At 51.6% G+C, this 17127-nt stretch overlaps 1 protein-coding gene across 1 annotated transcript in view; it reads left to right on the top strand.

Annotated features, from left to right (window-relative positions):
- Positions 1-5896: 5896 nt before the first annotated feature.
- Positions 5897-17127, top strand: part of HTRA1 (HtrA serine peptidase 1) — a 58177-nt gene continuing 46946 nt past the window's right edge. The window contains exon 1 of the mRNA XM_055560117.1: positions 5897-6488. Coding sequence (XP_055416092.1) covers positions 5996-6488 — 493 coding nt within the window. The 5' untranslated portion in view covers positions 5897-5995. The remainder of the gene's footprint in view (positions 6489-17127) is intronic.

Genomic DNA, 17127 nt, shown 5'->3' on the forward strand with positions numbered 1-17127 from the left:
AGTGAAAGTCGCTCAGTCGTGCCTGACTCTGCAATCCCATGGACTATACAGTCCATGGAATTCTCCAGACCAGAATACTGGAGTGGGTAGCCTTTCCCTTCTCCAGGGGATCTTCCCAACCCAGAGATTGAACCCAGGTCTCCTGCATTGCAGGCGGATTCTTTACCAGCTGAGCCACCAGGGAAGCCCTCTAACACTTATGACCTTGATAGTTTACTGGATTTTTCCAACTCTCAAGTTTCCTTGTTAAAAAACAAGGTTGTGATAATAATACCTATGTTACAGGGTTGTTGTAAGATTTGGATATTTAAACTACTGGCAATGTGCTGATGCTCAAAAAAACGCTTGTTCCCTTTTTCCCCTCGGGGGGTAAAAAAAAGGCAAACAATCTTGCCTAAAAGGCAGCATGTTCTACATGTGACCTTGGTCAGCTTTTCATGCTGCTCCTGAATAGCAGCAAATTGGCAAGCCGTCATTCACTACCCATTGGTGGCTGCCTGTGGATCTATTTGAACTTGTGTCTGCCCAATATGTGAAACGAAGAGTGGGAAAAATTGATCACGTGCCATGCACTTTTACTTTTTAAAGCAAATATATTGGAAAGAGCCAATTAGGGCATATGGGCTGTTGATCTCCTGTCGTTGATTTAGAGGATGGGTTAGCCTAAATTAATGGAAATTCTGAATTACAGATCTTGAAGGCTTGAAGGAAAACAGAGCAGCAACCAGATCTGGGGTTGTTTTCTAGAGGATCCTTCTTGAATAAATAGCCACGAATGTTTTGCGATTTGATATTAGAAATCTTAAATTTCCCTTGTGGCTCAGTTGGTAAAGAATCCGCCTGCAATACAGGAAACCTGGGTTCAGCCCCTGGGTTGGGAAGATCCCCTGGAGAAGGGATAGGCTACCACTCCAGTATTCTGGCCTGGAGAAATCCATGGACTGTCTAGTCCATGGGGTCGCAAAGAGTCGGACACAACTGAGCGACTTTCACTTCGCTTCAATATTTTGAAAGCGTTTCAGAAGTTCTCCAGAATACTGGAAACATCCACCCCATTTGCACTATTTCTGAAGACGGGGTTTGCACTGAAGAGGTCCTTGCTGAAGTGAAGGAAGTCTCACAGAGCTGATGGAATCTCTTTTCATCCAATCAGGTTATGATAACTGCATCTTCAGTATAACTTGAAGTGCTCCTTCACCTAAAATCTAATAATGTATCTGTATTTTAACATGTGTGTTGCCGAATCCACTTTTTAAACTCAATCTACCATCTATACTGCAGCAGGGTGATTTTGCCAAAACACACCTTCTTAAAAGCCTTGGGGAACTTCTCATCAGTGTCAGTGCCAGCCCAAATTCCTTCAGAGGACAGCCAGAGCCCTTCACAGCCTGGCCCCTCCACTTCAGCTGCCTCTCCTGCCCAGAGGGACCCCTTTCCTCTTTGCAGCCACACTAGAGAACTTCCTCATCTGGATGGACTCATGATATTCCCTCCGCTCTGCCACACCCTTCCCCCACAATGTGTCTCCTGGTCCTCCCCCTCCTTCAAGACGGAGCTCAGTTTGCATCTTTCTAACGTCCCAATTTTCCCCTCACAGAACTCCTTCAACCCCCAGTATTTTTCTTCTCATCCTTCTCTCTCCTGCACCAGTTTCATGCACCTCATGGCTTGCATTCAAGTGGGTATTTACACTTAAATGACTTAAAATGAAAGACAAATCAAATTTAGTTCCTTGCTGCCACTTGCAGCGTTTCAAATGCTCAGCAACCCATGCAGTTGGTGGTGACCACCTTGGATGGCAGCAGCTGGAAACCTTCCATCACGGCAGGGAATTCTAGACTTTGAGTTTCTGGTGGGGAGGGGCACAGTCATTCACCATCACATCTCAGGTGGTCAGCAGAGTGGCCCACACGTGGCAGACACTCAAGAAGCTTCTCTTGAACCAAAACAAACTGATTGGATGTGAGACTGTCTTCAGAGAAGCAGGCTCAGGGTCCCTGGGTCACCAGAGGTCATGGCGTTCTGATGGTGGAGTGGAGGGAAGGAGTGGGAGTTTGGCTGGTACTCAGAGGGGAGGGAGCCCAAACCAGTGCAGTCATCTTTTTTTCTTTTTTTCTGGGTGGCATGTCCCAGCCAGGATTCTGTTACTATAGAGAGGGCGAAAATGGGTGTCAGGGAGAGCCCCAGATAGCTGCTGCCCTGGGGCCAGAGGACAGCGTAGGGGAGAGCGTGACGCATGAAGTCTGAACTCCATGTGACTGAGATGGAGAGGCCAGGGAAGTAGGGGCTAGGGGAGTGGTAAGACTTCAGGAAGAGTCAAAAGCATTGCCACAGCTCCTTAGCTTCTGGTCCTTGGGGTGAGCAAACAGAGTAGAATCCCCTCCACCCAACACCACCACTCTGGGTCCTTCGTGTACCTGGGAGGCCCCAGGCGGGAGATCTTTCTCCTTCTGGGAAGTGCAGACATGGATGCTCTGTTCCAGTTCAGAAGCCATACTTCCTAACCCAGGTTTTTGGCAGCCCTGGTGTTTCATTGTTCATTATTCATGAATAGACTTGACTTGGTTCGGAATTAAAGCTTCCATGCAGCAAATCTGGCCTGCAGAGGGGATGGCCGGGAACTCGCCTGTGTGGCTCTGGAACTGGCCCCTTCTCTCCGGAAAAATCCTCTCTGGGAATCTGTGCCAAGACCCGGTGAGTGAGAAATGACTTCATGATGTATCCAAAAATTGCATCTTTTAAGAAACTGTCTTTATAAATGGTATCAGAGGGGGAAGAAAAAAAGAGAGAGAGAGAGAAAGAAGGGAGTAACCCTTTCAGATCAAAAGCATTCTTTCTAAATATGAAGATGTTGGGGCAAAGGGAAGGTCAGTGCTGGGCCCCCAGGGCCGGGTTTCACCTGACTTGTGCTGTGCTCTTCCACATGAGCCCTATTGCTCACACAGCTGGCACACACATGACACCCTCCTGTGTGGATAGTTCAGGTCCCCATAATCCTTCTGGGGGGACTTTAATTTTCTAACTCGGCATCCATGGTCTTCTTGGGGTCCCTGACTCAAGCTGTCTCCTTGGTGACCCATGTTATCCTTGGAGCAGGAGGGTGAGCTGCACTCACACCTGGGAGGTGATCATGATGCAATCCTGGTCCTTCTAAAGCCTTTTGTGCTGTGTTTAGTCGCTCAGTCGTGTCTGACTCTTTGCACACTATGGACTGCAGTCCGCCAGGCTCCTCTGCCCGTGGGGATTCTCCAGGCAAGAATACTGGAGTGGGTTGCCATGCCCTCCTCCAGGGGACTTTCCCAACCCAGGAATCAAACTGAGGTCTCCCACTTTGTGGATGGATTCTTTACCGTCTGAGCCACCAGGAAAGCCCAAAAATACTGGAGTGGGTAGCCTATTCCTTTCCAGGGGAACTTCCCAATCCAGGAATTGAACCAGAGACTCTCTCCAACCAGAGTCTCTCTCTGCTTCTCAGGCTTGGCTTGGTCTTCTCTTCCTCCCTTGGTTGGCCCCTGGTGATGAAACCACCAGCGTGGTTCCAACAGCAAAGAGATGCTGTCTTCCTTCCCTAGTGTATCAGCTCTGTGGCCTCTGTGGCCTGCACTTCTGATCATCACCATCACAAAATTCTTTTAGGTTGCGAACCATCACAGTTGTTTCATTGCTGAAAATACACTTTGATTAGTTCCTCCAGGGAGACCCAAGATCACTGCCATTTTCCTGGTGAGCGTCCCTGAGATCCAACTTGCAGAAAGTTACAGAATTAAGGGCCAGAGTGGGATTCTGAATCCAAGCCCATCAGATGATATGGCTCCGACCTGCTTCACTAGGTCATGCTAACTTACCCTGGGAGGGGAGGAAGGATACTTCAGATAGAGAGGAGAGCTTGAGCTAAGTCAGAGAAACCTTAAACAGGAAGGTATGTTCCAGAAAATGCAAGTTATTCAGCACTGGGGGAGCAAAGTAAATGCAGTGTAGGGGGGGAATGGAGTGAAGAATTGGGGGGAGAGGGTGATGGGGACTCAGTGGGTCACTCAGGGACTTATTTTCTGCCAGGAAGGAGCTTGGATAAGCTGTGGTCACATTTTGCTTTGAATCAGCTAGTTCACTCTGCGGTCTGGCCACTTGGCTGGAGGGTGGAGAACGGGGGCCGTTGGGCACGGCCTGTTTAGAAGGTGTGCTGGCTCTATCACTCCGAACTTGTGGTGTGACCTGGGAGTCACTTACCCTTTCTGGCCTCCAGTTTTCTCATCTGTAAAATACAAGCATTGGATGAAAAGAAGTTTTCACCAATCTCTTCACCATGGTGAGCCCGTTTATCGCATCTGCTAGCTGGACTACAGCGGGGAGAGTCTTTTAATTTCCTGATGGACTTTGCATATTATTCCTCTGTGACGCCAGGCCAAGCTCCTCTTTTTTGGATAGTCTCAGCCAGTTGAGCACTTAGAGCCTCTAATCAGCAGAGGTATCACCCCTTCCCACACCCCCCAAATCCAGGGCTGAGTCAATTTTGAGCGCAGGCCTCCCTTTCCACAAGGTGAGGTCCTGGCTTCAGGAAATACTGCCCTGTGGTCCAGACACTCAGGACAAGGCCAAAACATCTTGTCATGCCCCGGATGTGGACCTCCCGCTGGCCAGTTTCTTGGGCCCAGGGACCCCTCTGGACCCTGGACGCTAACATGTCTCACATTTTGGAGGTGCTTTTGCGGTGGCGGGGGTGGGGGGGGAGTTATACGTATTCAGATTTTACATTTAAACTATTTTTGTTGGAAAAATACCCCGTTCGTACCCAAGGGAACAACGAAATACAGAAGAACAGCAAAAAGTCACTAAGCCTCCACCACTACCTTCCCTCTAAGGCCAGCCTAGTGCCCACCCAGCCACCCCTGGGCGCCTCTGCCCTGGCTCAGGGCTGCCCAAGCCCTCCTCCTCCCGGGTCCTCCGGTGACAGCTTTGCCCATCTGCGGGCCTAGCACCTCCCAGGCACGGGGACCACCTCCGGGGTCGCCCTTGCTCCTCCAGGCCACGGCTAGATTAACTTCTGTCCCAAATGATGCACCGAAGACTCTCGAGTGGGAGATCAAAGGCGAGCCCTTTTATTTAATAGCTTTTGGAGAAAGACTCAATCAGTACAAAACCCTTCTCCCTCCGGTGACCACCCCCGCCCCCCGCCGCCTCTCGCGTCTCCTTCCCGAGCCCTTCTGGGCAGGAACAAGCACGCATCCCACCTGTAACTTTTTAATGGCTATATTCTATAGACTATAGAATAGACTATATTCTAACTATTTCTGCTCTCTGCTTTTTTTCACTTGCCGCCGGGTCTGGGCGCTGGCTTTGTGCCAGCCCTGCGAGCCCCGCCTTCTTCGCTGGGGGGGGGGGTGTCCATGGTCACGGTCGCGCGTGCTGAGCGCCGGGGTCAGTTCCAGAGAGGTGTTCGCCTTCCTGCCCTGGAGCGCGTGACCCGGCCAGTGGTCTGAGCCACGGCCCCTCCCGCGGCCGGGCGGGTCCCCAACTCGGCAGTTTGCGGGAACTTTCCCGGGCGCTCGCGCGCCGGCCCCGCGCGGGTTCCTCTGTGCGAAGCCTCTTTTTGGTTTTAAGGTCCCGAGTGGCGGCGGAGAAAGCCGCGAGAAGCGGAGACGTGGGGAGCGGAGACCGGGAAGCAGAGCCCCGCGAGCGGGCGGACCCACACGCGCGCCGCCCCGCCTGCTCGCCCGCGCCCACGAGCCCCGCCGCGCCCGCCCTGCCCCGCCGCAGGCGGTCCCCGGTTCGCCCGCTTGCCCCCCCGCCGCCCGCACCGCCCCCCCCGCCATCCGGTCGGCCCCCCTCCCGGGCGCCGTGCCCGTCCCCAAGGCGGCTCGTCACCGCCGCGAGGCCAATGGGCTGGGCCGCGCGGCCGCGCGCACTCGCTCGTCCCGAGTCCCTCCCGCGCTCTGCCCGGAGCCGCTCTCCGGCCCTCGCCCAGCCCGCTGCCGCCGCCGCCGCCGTCGGAGTCGCCATGCAGCCCCCGCGCGCCCCGTTCCTCCCGCCGCCGACGCCGCTGCTGCTGCTGCTGCTGGTGCTGCTCGCCGCGCCCGCCTCGGCGCAGCCGGCCCGGGCCGGACGCTCGGCGCCGGGCGCCGCCGGGTGTCCCGAGCGCTGCGACCCCGCGCGCTGCGCCCCACCGCCGGGATCCTGCGAGGGCGGCCGCGTCCGCGACGCGTGTGGCTGCTGCGAGGTGTGCGGCGCGCCCGAGGGGGCCGAGTGCGGCCTGCAAGAGGGCCCCTGCGGCGAGGGGCTGCAGTGCGTGGTGCCCTTCGGGGTGCCCGCCTCGGCCACGGTGCGGCGGCGAGCGCAGTCTGGCCTCTGCGTGTGCGCCAGCAACGAGCCGGTGTGCGGCAGCGACGCCAAAACCTACACCAACCTATGCCAGCTGCGCGCCGCCAGCCGTCGCTCCGAGCGGCTGCATCAGCCGCCGGTCATCGTCCTGCAGCGCGGCGCCTGCGGCCAAGGTACCGGCGCTCCGGGAGCTCCCGGGTCGCGACATCCCGGCCCCGAGGGACGGACGGGCCGGGAGAGGGGCCGCGAAGCTTTGTTGGGTCTTCCGGGGGCACCCACTGGCTGGGAGAGGAGGGCATCGACCCCCGGGGTGGCAGCGATCCGCGGGCTCCCTCGGAACCGAGCTTTGCGCCCAGCCCAAGGTCGTTCCGCGCGTGGCGGTCCCTGGCCCTGGTCTATCCCGAAGCCCACCCCACCCCCTCCCGGGGGAACCCGGTGCCCGGGCCTCCGGCCCAAGGCCGCCTGCTGGTTGCCCCGCGGGGAACCACACCGTGCCAGGGCCTGGGGGACAAACAAGACGGGAATGTGGGCATAAAGAGGGTTGAGAAGTTCGGGGCTGGGAAAAGTGCCCAGTGCTGAGTGAGCCCCGGGGTTGGGACCACAAAGTCTCATTTCTGTGGCTTTCCATTCCTTCGCTTCATCCGCACCCCCCTCCTGCCTCCCTAAAGATGAACAGGGTTCATGTTTCACATTAGCGATCTCCTGGTTGAAGAGTTTTAACTTTTTATTTGAAAGAGGTAGCCATGCTTTTGAGGCTCCCCAGTTTCTCCCCGCCCCAGGGTTTCCCAGTCAAGCACCGGTTTAAGGAGGTGTAGCGGGCACTGATGCCAGCGTCGCTTCCTGGGTTTTGAGCCAACCGCACAAAAATGAAAGTGGCTCGATTTGAATAAGTTGAGCGTGGATCAGGGGAAAGGCAGAGGCAAGGGTGAGGGGAGCGCGTTAGGGGTGAGGGAAAAGTGTAGCCCTTTCCCTCCTGAAGCATCTTTTCTGTATCAGTAGGACCCGTCCTGGCCGGGGAGTTGGGGGTGGGGGGAGCGAAGGGTGGAGCCATCCTCTAACTCTCTCGCGGGACCTTCCCGAAGGTTGCTTCTCTCCAGTCCCGGAGACCATATGGAAAAACAATGCTGAGTTCAGCTCCGGCCAATCCAGCGGTGTGGGGACGGGCCAGCCCTGCTTGGCAGGGCACTTGCCCTCAGCCTGAAGGCTTCCTCCTCATCGCGGGCAGTGCATGGAGATGGGAAGAGGGGAGCCCAGCACCGGGCAGCTGGGCTAGGTTTTCTTGGTAGGCAAACGGTCTAGGACCAACCGGAGGCCTGGCACAGGCTGACGGACCTGGGGAGGAGGGTGCCAGAGCCCTACAGGTAAAAGGCAGAACCTCTGCCCTCAGGAAACAGCCTAGTTAGAGGGTGGAGGAGACCTATTCCAGAGAGAAGTGAACCTGCCCAGTCTGGGTTTGGGCACCACAATGCATGTGTATTGGGTGCCCATTCGGTCCCCCAGTCCCTGGGCTAGGTGTGTTACAAGTGTGACCACACTCGGCCTTCACAGCCTCAAGAGGAGGGAAGTCATTTCCATCTAACAGGTGGAACAACTAAGGATGAATTATATGTCCAAGGTCACTCAGCTGGAATTTGAACCCAGACAGCCTTATTCAGAAGCAACCCAATGCTTTACCTGGCTGGGGGAACGGACGCTGGGGAGGGTAAAGGAAGTTTTGGGAGGCCCCAAACTGCATCCCAAGTGGAGTGGGGGGTGCAGGCTGAGCCCAGCCTTGTTTGGTGAGTAGATTGGTGTGGCTGGGGAGGCATCGGGGTGACCCAGGCTGGTGGCGCAGAGTCCCAGGGCCAGAGAGGACGGGCTGGGTTGTATTCCTGAGCCAGGCAGCTCACAACAACAAAACAAAACAAAAAAGCTGGATAGGATGAAGCTAGCGGTGGAAAGCAGACCACACCGGGGCGCAGAGACATGATGCATGCCATAATTTGGGTGTGAGGTGATTACTTTAAAAAAGCACATTGCATGTTTTTTTTTGTCAAAAACAAGCCAGCTGTTACTGTTTGTAGTGTCACGGCACAGGATCCTGAATAACTGGCACTATTGGAGCCCCAGATTGATTGCCAGCGAGGTGGAGTCACTTAACAAGTTTTGGAGTTGGCAGAGTCATTAAGAGTCACCATGTGTGTGTGTGCGGAGAACAGGTCGTCTGCTGCTGGCCAGCAAGCCCGCAGCAGGCTCTGGGGAGAGCCAGAGAGGGGACGGCCCCGGGAGGACGAGCGTGGTGAGAGGAGAGAGAGACAGAGGGTGCAGAGTGGTTCTCCCCTGTCCTTCTTTCTTTCTGCAAATATTTACTGAGCTCCACCGTGCATCCAGCACTGTGTGTGTGCGTGTGTGTCTGCTGGACAAATGGGAGGCACCTGGCAGATGCGTGTGTGGGGAGGATGTTGAATGAACAAATGAATGGAAGACGAAACCAGAGGTACTGGAGATCCATGGCCACCCAGCCTTTCCTTCCTCAATGAAAGGTTTTGCTTTTGCTGCTCTTCTCTGCTCCCCACCCCTTCCTGCCACCCCTCCATTCCCGCATCCAGCCCGCTGCCCTTGACTTTCCAGAGGTACCTCTGAGGACCGGAGCCTGGCTTCATTCAGTTGAAGCCTTGCCCACAAGCAGGTCACCTGAAGTCACTGTTCAGCGCGGTGCACTGGCCGCCGGCTCTGGCACAGAGGCTCGGCCGGAGCGTTCCTTTAGCCGGAGTGGCCGTGGGAGGTCTTTTGGAGGAGGCCCTGCCATTGGATTGGCAGCCTGGAGTTGGAGCGAGCCACGTGAGGACGTGGGGAAGGAGCTCCCTGGGCAGGAGCGGCTCTACCAGTCCTGGGATCACAAGGAAGGTTTGACTGGGGCAGAGACAGAGAGGGCAGGGGAGGCAGGGGGGGCTCGTGAGCAGCTTGTGGGAGTCTCAGCGGATCTTTGGATGGTGGGATGTGTCCCCATTCAAAAGAGAGCACTTTAAAATATATATATATATATTTTTAATTTATTTATTTTAATTGGAGGCTAATTACTTTACAATATTGTAGTGGTTTTTGCCATACATTGACATGAATCAGCCATGGGTGTACATGTGTTCCCCATCTTGAACTCCCTCCCACCTCCCTCCCCATCCCATCCCTCGGGGTCATCCCAGTGCACCAGCCCTGAGGGCCCTGAAAAGGGAGCACTTTCGTTTGTGCGCTGTTTCACAAAGACTTCAGAGAGGGTCTCTAATCATGGTTCTGGAAATGAGGGCACATCATTGATTTCAGAAATCAATGCTGCTGTCAAAGTTTGGCTGGGAAAGTGTACAGTTATACCAGAGGTTAGAGAGCTGGTGTCTTCCACCAGGAACTGATTGGATTAGTTTAAAGCAGAAACCCTACCCTGGTCAGGGGATTACAAAAAAAAAGAAGAAAGGGATTGCAAATAATAATAATCTGATAATAAGGGCTAATATATATTTCGTGCTTGTTCTGTGCCAGCCCTGTGCCAACCCGTTTGATCCTCCCAGCAACCCCATGAGGAGTGTGCTGCCATCCTCCCGGGGTGACAGCTGGGAGACAGAGTCGCAGAGCTGTGCCTTGCCCAGGACTTGAACCCGTGCATCTGGTCCACAGCCCATTCATAATCACTCTGTGCTGTTGACAGAGAAACCGAGATTATAAGCCAACCCCAGCTAAGCCGAAGCAAATAGCTGGAATAAACAGAGCTCCAGATGGCCGTGGCCTTGAGATGAAGCACAGGACACGTCACAGCACTCGCTCCACCAGCACGGCAGCTGGAGGACATGGTTACCCCCAGATGCCATTAAGGCAGCTCTTGCCGGAAAAAAAATAAATAAATAAAAGCAAAAAAGCACAGAGGGAGCTGTACTAGAGATATTTCCAAACCAGAGCCTTGGGCCCCAGACTGTTCTTAGGCAGAGAAAGGCTTCTTTGGATTCCCAGACATTGCAAAAAACTAGCCAGGATCTCTGACCGGTCTCTGCTGAAAAACGGACAGGAAGCCAGGAAAGAGGCCCAAAAAAGACTCCCCAAGTATCAGAAGCCTAATCTTTTTTCTCCTCCTCGTACACAGTCCAGGAATGCACCCCACCCCTGCCTTAAACAGCAGCCCCGAGCCCAGAGGTCTTGAAGCCCAGGGACTCCCCATCTTGGTCCCACCCAAGGCCTGACAAGGAAGGGATTCTGGTGGAGGCTGGCCACGCATTCCTGGTGAAGAGCCACCACTGGCTTAGAAGTAATTTATAGGGGCTTTGTTCACTCTGGTTGGTTATCTTCTTTGGCTCTCTGTTGGTCTTGCTGTGCTGTGCTTAGTCGCTCGGTCGTGTCCAGCTCTTTGGGACTCCTTGGACTCTGCCCCCAAGGCTCCTCTGTCCTTGAGGACTCTCTAGGCAAGCATACTTGAGTGGGTTGCTGTGCTGTCTTCCAGGGGATCTTCCCAACCCAGGGACCGAACCCAGATCTCCCTCACTGCAGGCAGATTCTTTACCGGCTGAGCCACCAAAGAGTTAAAATATTAAGGTTTCATAAAATTGGTAAGCCAAGTGTCTAGAGGCCAAATGTTTGAGTAACTTCTTTAAGCATTATTTCTTTTCCTTAAGTTATTGAGAGTTAAAGCCAAGGTTGGCGTTGATGCCTGTAGCCCATCTTGGGCCTGGGGGCCTTGTATGCAGCTTTGTGCCGGCGGCTGCAGTTGCCCCGTGACCACTGTGGAGACACGTCTAGACATAGGAGGTGAGCTGCATTGAGCCTGGTGGGCCTCCCTGTGCCCCAGGGGCTCTGAAGCTGGGCTGCAGGTGTCCTCTGGAGCAAGATCCCTCCTGGGTCTTTACTCTTTCCTTCCCCATCTTCTCTGCTGTTAAAAAGAAAGAAAATTAATGTCAACAGAGAAGCTGTGAAGTGTAGCCATCCCAAATGCTTTTCCCAAAGGCTTCCATTGAAGAGGCATGTCTATTGCTGCTGGAAGGGCTCAGATTTCAGCTTTTAGAATTAATGACATGAGTTCTAAGTTCATTCAGAGCATTTATTGAACACCTACTGTGTACTCAGAGGGTCCAGGTAGAAGGAGTCAGAGGTAAGTAAGGCTGGGTAGTCCATGATGTCAAGGAGTTTGTAATAGGTCGTATCACACCCAGCTTAAGGGTCTGATCAGTTCAGTTCAGTTGCTCAGTTGTGTCCAACTCTTTGCAACCCCATAGACTGCAGCACGCCAGGCTTCCCTGTCCATCACCAACTCCCAGAGTTTGCTCAGACTCATGTCCATTGAGTCGATGATGCCATTCAACCATCTCATCCTCTGTCAACCCATTCTCCTGCCTTCAACCTTTCCCAGCATCAGGGACTTTTCTAATGAGTCAGTTTTTCGCATCAGGTGGCCAAAGAATTGGAACTTCAGCTTCAGCATCAGTCTAATGAATATTCAGGACTGCTTTCCTTGAGGATTGACTGGTTTGATCTCCTTGCTGTCCAAGGGACTCTCAAGAGTCTTCTCTGGCACCACAGTTCAAAAGTATCAGTTCTTCAGTGCTCAGCTTTCTTTATGGTTCAACTCTCACATCCATACATGACTACTGGAAAAACCATAGCTTTGACTAGATGGACCTATGTCGGTAAAGTGATGTCTTTGCTTTTTAATATGTTGTCTAGGTTTGTCATAGCTTTTCTTTCAAGGAGCAAGCATCTTTTAATTTTATGGCTGCAGTCACCATCTGCAGTGATTTTGGACCCCCCAAAATAAAGTCTGTCACTGTTTCCATTGTTTCCCCATCTATTTGCCGTGAAGTGATGGGACTGGATGCCATGATCTTAACTTTTTGAATGTTGAGTTTCAGGCCAGCTTTTTCACTCTCCTCTTGCAGTTTCATCAAGAGGCTCTTCAGTTCCTCTTCGCTTTCTGCCATACGGATGGTGTCATCTGCATATCTGAGGTTATTGATATTTCTCCCAGCAATCTTGATTCCAGCTTGTGCTTCCTCCAGCCTGGCATTTCACATGATGTACTCTGCATGTAAGTTAAATAAGCAGGGTGACAATATACAGCCTTGACGTACTCCTTTCCCAATTTGGAACCAGTCTGTTACTCCATGTCTGGTTCTAACTGTTGCTTCTTGACCTGCATACAGATTTCTCAGGAGGCAGGTCAGGTGGTCTGGTATTCCCATCTCTTGAAGAACTTTACACAGTTTGTTGTGATCCACACGGTCAAAGACTTTAGCATAGTCAATGAAGCAGACGTAGATGTTTTTCTGGAACTCTCTTGAGTCAGATCACCACTTTCTAAAGGGATGACGTCTCTTATGTGACAGACTCGCTCAGTTTCAGCTTCTTTATCAGTAAAATCATAATAAAAATAATTGTGCGTACATACCCATGTCATAGGATTGTTGGAAGATGGAAGCAGCTAATTCTATGAACTCAGCGCTTAGAACCGTACCCAGTGCATTACTAGAACTGGATCCGTGTTAGTGGTCATAATCAGCATCGTCGTCATTTTCATAGAGCTAGCCAGTGAGGAGTCAGCTCAGCGGAGGTGGTTCTGTCATGATGTCTTCCTGGGGATAAGGTGGGAGGCATCACAGAGGACGAGGGCGACGCCAGGCCTGTGTCCTGGAGGCTGACTTGGAGTTTGCTAACACATATGTTAGGAAAACTTCCCTGGACAGAAGGACTCAGATGCCACCTTGCCTGTCACCCTTTGAATCCCCAGTCACGGTCTGCATCACCTAAGAAGCTTATGACTTCTCTGGACTGAAGAGCTACCTGTCTGGAACACCTGGGATTTTCCAAATGTCATCTGGTTCACCCTTCCTCGGGTTTGTGATGCCCAGGACAGAGCAGTACATAGAAACCCTGAGACCCTCTTGATTGATGCTTCATTTGTTTTACATGCTTCAGGAATTCCTTACGAGGAAAGATTTGTCGCAAAATTGAGAGTCCATGGGTGGCCTATTATTTTAGATCCCCTGGACAAATTGTCATGTCAGCACTTGCCATAAAAGCAGTCCTACCCAGCGTCATGTGACAGCAGCTGGGCCCTCATCAGGAGGTAATTATATCTCCTTGGGCACATGGTGGTTTCAGAGGGCACATTGTTGTGGCTGGAATTTTCAATAGTTTTCAAATTTAAATAAGCTCTGTCTTAATGAGTCAGAGCCTTGTGCAATATTTTCAAACCTCAGGAAACATCTTTCTCGTTAGTTGTGCAATCTGATCTTGAGAAGAAGACGGTAGGCCTGTCTGCCTGATGAATTTTTTTCCCTCTGAGTTTGGCAAGATCTGCGGTAGAGTTCCCTTGCACACAGTCTCAGGCGAGATTTTACTTGATCATCCAACAGTTGAGTCATCTTACACCCTGTGACTAGGAGAGCCCTCTGTTGCCAGTATTCCAAGTGGTCGTCACCACTTGGTGGGGATGGATGGGCACAGAGGGTTTTGCCAGCTGGGGTTGCCCAGGCCAATGGCTGCCAACTGGATACAGAGGAGCAAAGGCTCAGCATTCGGCAGTCACAAGTGCTTCTCTGGCAGAGACTGAGCTAGCCTGGGGGAGAGGGGAGAAGGGTTGGTGTTCTCCTGGACAGCCAGGTGCTGGGCAGCAGCACTGGACGGAACCATGACCAGGAGAGCGCCCACTGCCAGGTGCTTCCTGGGAGCTGGGTGCTGTGCTCTTGGTATCATGGGCCCACCTGCATCCCTCATCGCCACCCAGGGAGAGAGCACTGTTATCTCCTTGTCCAACTGAGGAGTAGATGAGGCTCCGAGAAGTGAGTATAACTCTCAAGGGCTACTCAGGAGAGGGAGGTGGAGCCAGAATTTGAACCCAAGTCTGCCTCATTTCCCAACTATTCTTGAGACATCTTTGACTCAAGCGTTACTTAGAAGCATGTTATTTAATCTCCAAACCCTTGGGGATTTTCCAGCTCGCCTTCTGTTATTGATTTCTGGTTCAGTTCCTCTGTGGTCTAAGAACATACTCTGCGTGATTTCTGTTCTTTTAAATTGGTTAGGATGTGTTCTTTGGTCCAGAACCTGGTGTCTCTTGGTGAATGGTCCGTGTGAACGGCAGAATTTTCTGGTGGTGTTGGATGGAGTGTTTTGTAAACATCATTTAGGTCTAGTGGATTGATAATGCCATTTGGGTCAACTGCATCCTTACTCATTTTCTGCCTGCTTGGTCTATTGGTTCCTGAAAGATAGGTGTTAATGTCTCCGGGGTCTGTTCTGGAGCTCAGAACTGCTGTCTCCTAGGGCTGTCTCCTCCATCCTCTGACGAGTACAACTGTGTGCACACACCTTCCACGACCCGTCTCTAACCACATCAACTCTCCACCTTCATGTTTTCTGGGATCCTCTGGACAAAGACCCCTCTTTTCCTGCAGAGATGCTGTTGACTGGTCAGAACCACCAGTTGGCTTGTGGACAGAATCCCAGAGCTCGAAATCTGAGTGTGGAAGGTTCTCGAAGGTCCCATAGCCCGACCCTTCACTTAAGAGAGAGGCACCCAAAGGGCACATGACTCTCACAAGCTGCTTAGCTCACTGGGGCAGGAGGGTTGGTGGGCTGGTGTGGGTTCCACACTGGAGCTCTTCACTCCTCAGATGTCCCTTCCTGATAAAGCAGGGGGCTGTTTGGGACAGGCTGGGGTCCATGCACACCATTTCCACGAGGCAGGGAGACAGTGGGCACTTTCATTTAGTCTCTCATTACTGCTGCTGCTAAGTTGCTTCAGTTGTGTCTGACTCTGTGCGACCCCATAGACGGCAGCTTACCAGGCTCCCCTGTCCCTGGGATTCTCCAGGCAAGAACACTGGAGTGGGTTGCCATTTCCTTCTCCAATGCATGAAAGTGAAAAAATAAAGTGAAGTCGCTCAGTTGTGTCCGACTCCTAGCGACCCCATGGACTGCAGCCCACCAGGCCCCTCCATCCATGGGATTTTCCAGGCAAGAGTACAAGATGAGGCTAAAGAAAGCTTCCTCCACCTCCACCAGAAATAATCTGCTTGGATTGGAAGATGATCAAAAGGCTATCCATATAATGACTGACTTCTCCTCTGAAGAGTTCTAAGCACCTATTAATGCCCTTGAACTGTAATTACAGTCCTCCTGCTAAAAAGAAAAAAGTCAGTATAAATATCATAGTGGACATGCCAGATAAGTCAGGGCTGAGATCCTTCAATATCTTTTCGTCTGTGGTTTGATTTTCTTTGGGACAAATATACCAAGATTTTCCTCTCTCAGTATAAAGGCTCTTTTTAATTTCTCTTCACCATGCTGCTTAGACATCATGGGAAATGCTTTGATGGCATATTACACTATACCAGTTTTTGAAAATTATACTTTAATCACATAAAAAAAAAAAAGAATAAAAAAGATCTAGGATTCCACCGTTATTCCAGCAGCTTCATCATTTCTGTCCTGAGTGTTATCACCATTTGCTTAGCTAGTCCTTTTTATGTTCATTTGGGCTGTGTTTTCCCCAAACCAAACATTTTTGTGTTTATGGCTTTCTGTATCTGGTTATTCTTTAGGGATAGATACTAAAAAGCACAGTGAGTGGATGAAAGGGTGACAGTTTTTATGGCCCATGGTGTACGTTGCCAAATTATTTTCCAGTGGATTGTACCCATATTTGTTGCCATTGGCTATAGAATTAACAATCTCCTAAGTTACTGAAAGCTGCGGCAACCAGGAAGAAACTGTCCCCAAAGAAATCCATCAGGATAAATGGAATACAATGGTACTAAACCACTCTACTCCATCAGTAAATTACCTGGTATGTCTTTACGTGACTTTTATTCCCAGGTCGACTGCTTTTAGGAGATAAATAACATTTGGGGTAGAATGAGAACTTTTAAAATTTGATTTTACCCGCTGAACATGAAAGAAAAGAAAGTGAAGTTGTCCGACTCTTTGAGACCCCATGGCCCGTAGCCCACCAGGCTCCTCCATACATGGACTCTTCCAGGCAAGAGGACTGGAGTGGGTTGCCATTCCCTTTTCTAGGGGATCTTCCTGACCCAGGGATTGAACCCAGGTCTCGCGTGTTGCAGGCAGACACTTTACTGTCTGAGCCACCAGGGCTGTCTGACCTAATGGGGACTGTGTGGTCCAACGTTTATGTTTTGCCTGTGGGGCCAGGACCAGCAGGAGGCTGTGAAAGCCCAAGGTCACAAACCAGGCTGTGACAGAGGCCGAGTCCCTGGACGCCCAGCCCAGGGCTCTCTGCTCTCAGTCTCCCGGATGCCGACTCAGTTCAGGATGCAGGAGGCCAGACTGTTTGTGCTTGTTTGGAAAAATGAACAATATGTTTACTGGAATGTTTGGTTACACATAGACCAAAATACAACAGAAGCCGCATATGTAAAATACAATTTTCCAGTAGCCACAATAAAGAAGTAAAAAGAAACTGACTTTTCCCCTTTTTTTATGCAGTTCTACTGAGATATTATTCGCCTACCATAAAATTCACCCCTTAAAGCAGACAGATCAGTGTATTTACCGAGTAGTGCCAACTGTCATCACTGTGTAATCCTAGAATACCTTCATCACTCCCAAAAGCAACCCAGTACCCATTAGCCGTCACTCCATGCTTCCCAGAATTCTGCCCTCGGATCCACAAATCTGCTTTCTGTCTCTATGAATTTCTGTGTTCTGGACATTTCATCTAAATGGAATCCTACATCTGTGGTCCTTTGTAACTACCTTCTTTCACTGACTGTAATATTTTCAGGGTTCATCCATCTTGTGGGTGTCCATGCTTCACTTTGTTTTATGACCAAATAA

Source organism: Bubalus kerabau, chromosome 22, assembly GCF_029407905.1.
Source record: "Bubalus kerabau isolate K-KA32 ecotype Philippines breed swamp buffalo chromosome 22, PCC_UOA_SB_1v2, whole genome shotgun sequence".
NCBI lineage: Eukaryota > Metazoa > Chordata > Mammalia > Artiodactyla > Bovidae > Bubalus > Bubalus kerabau.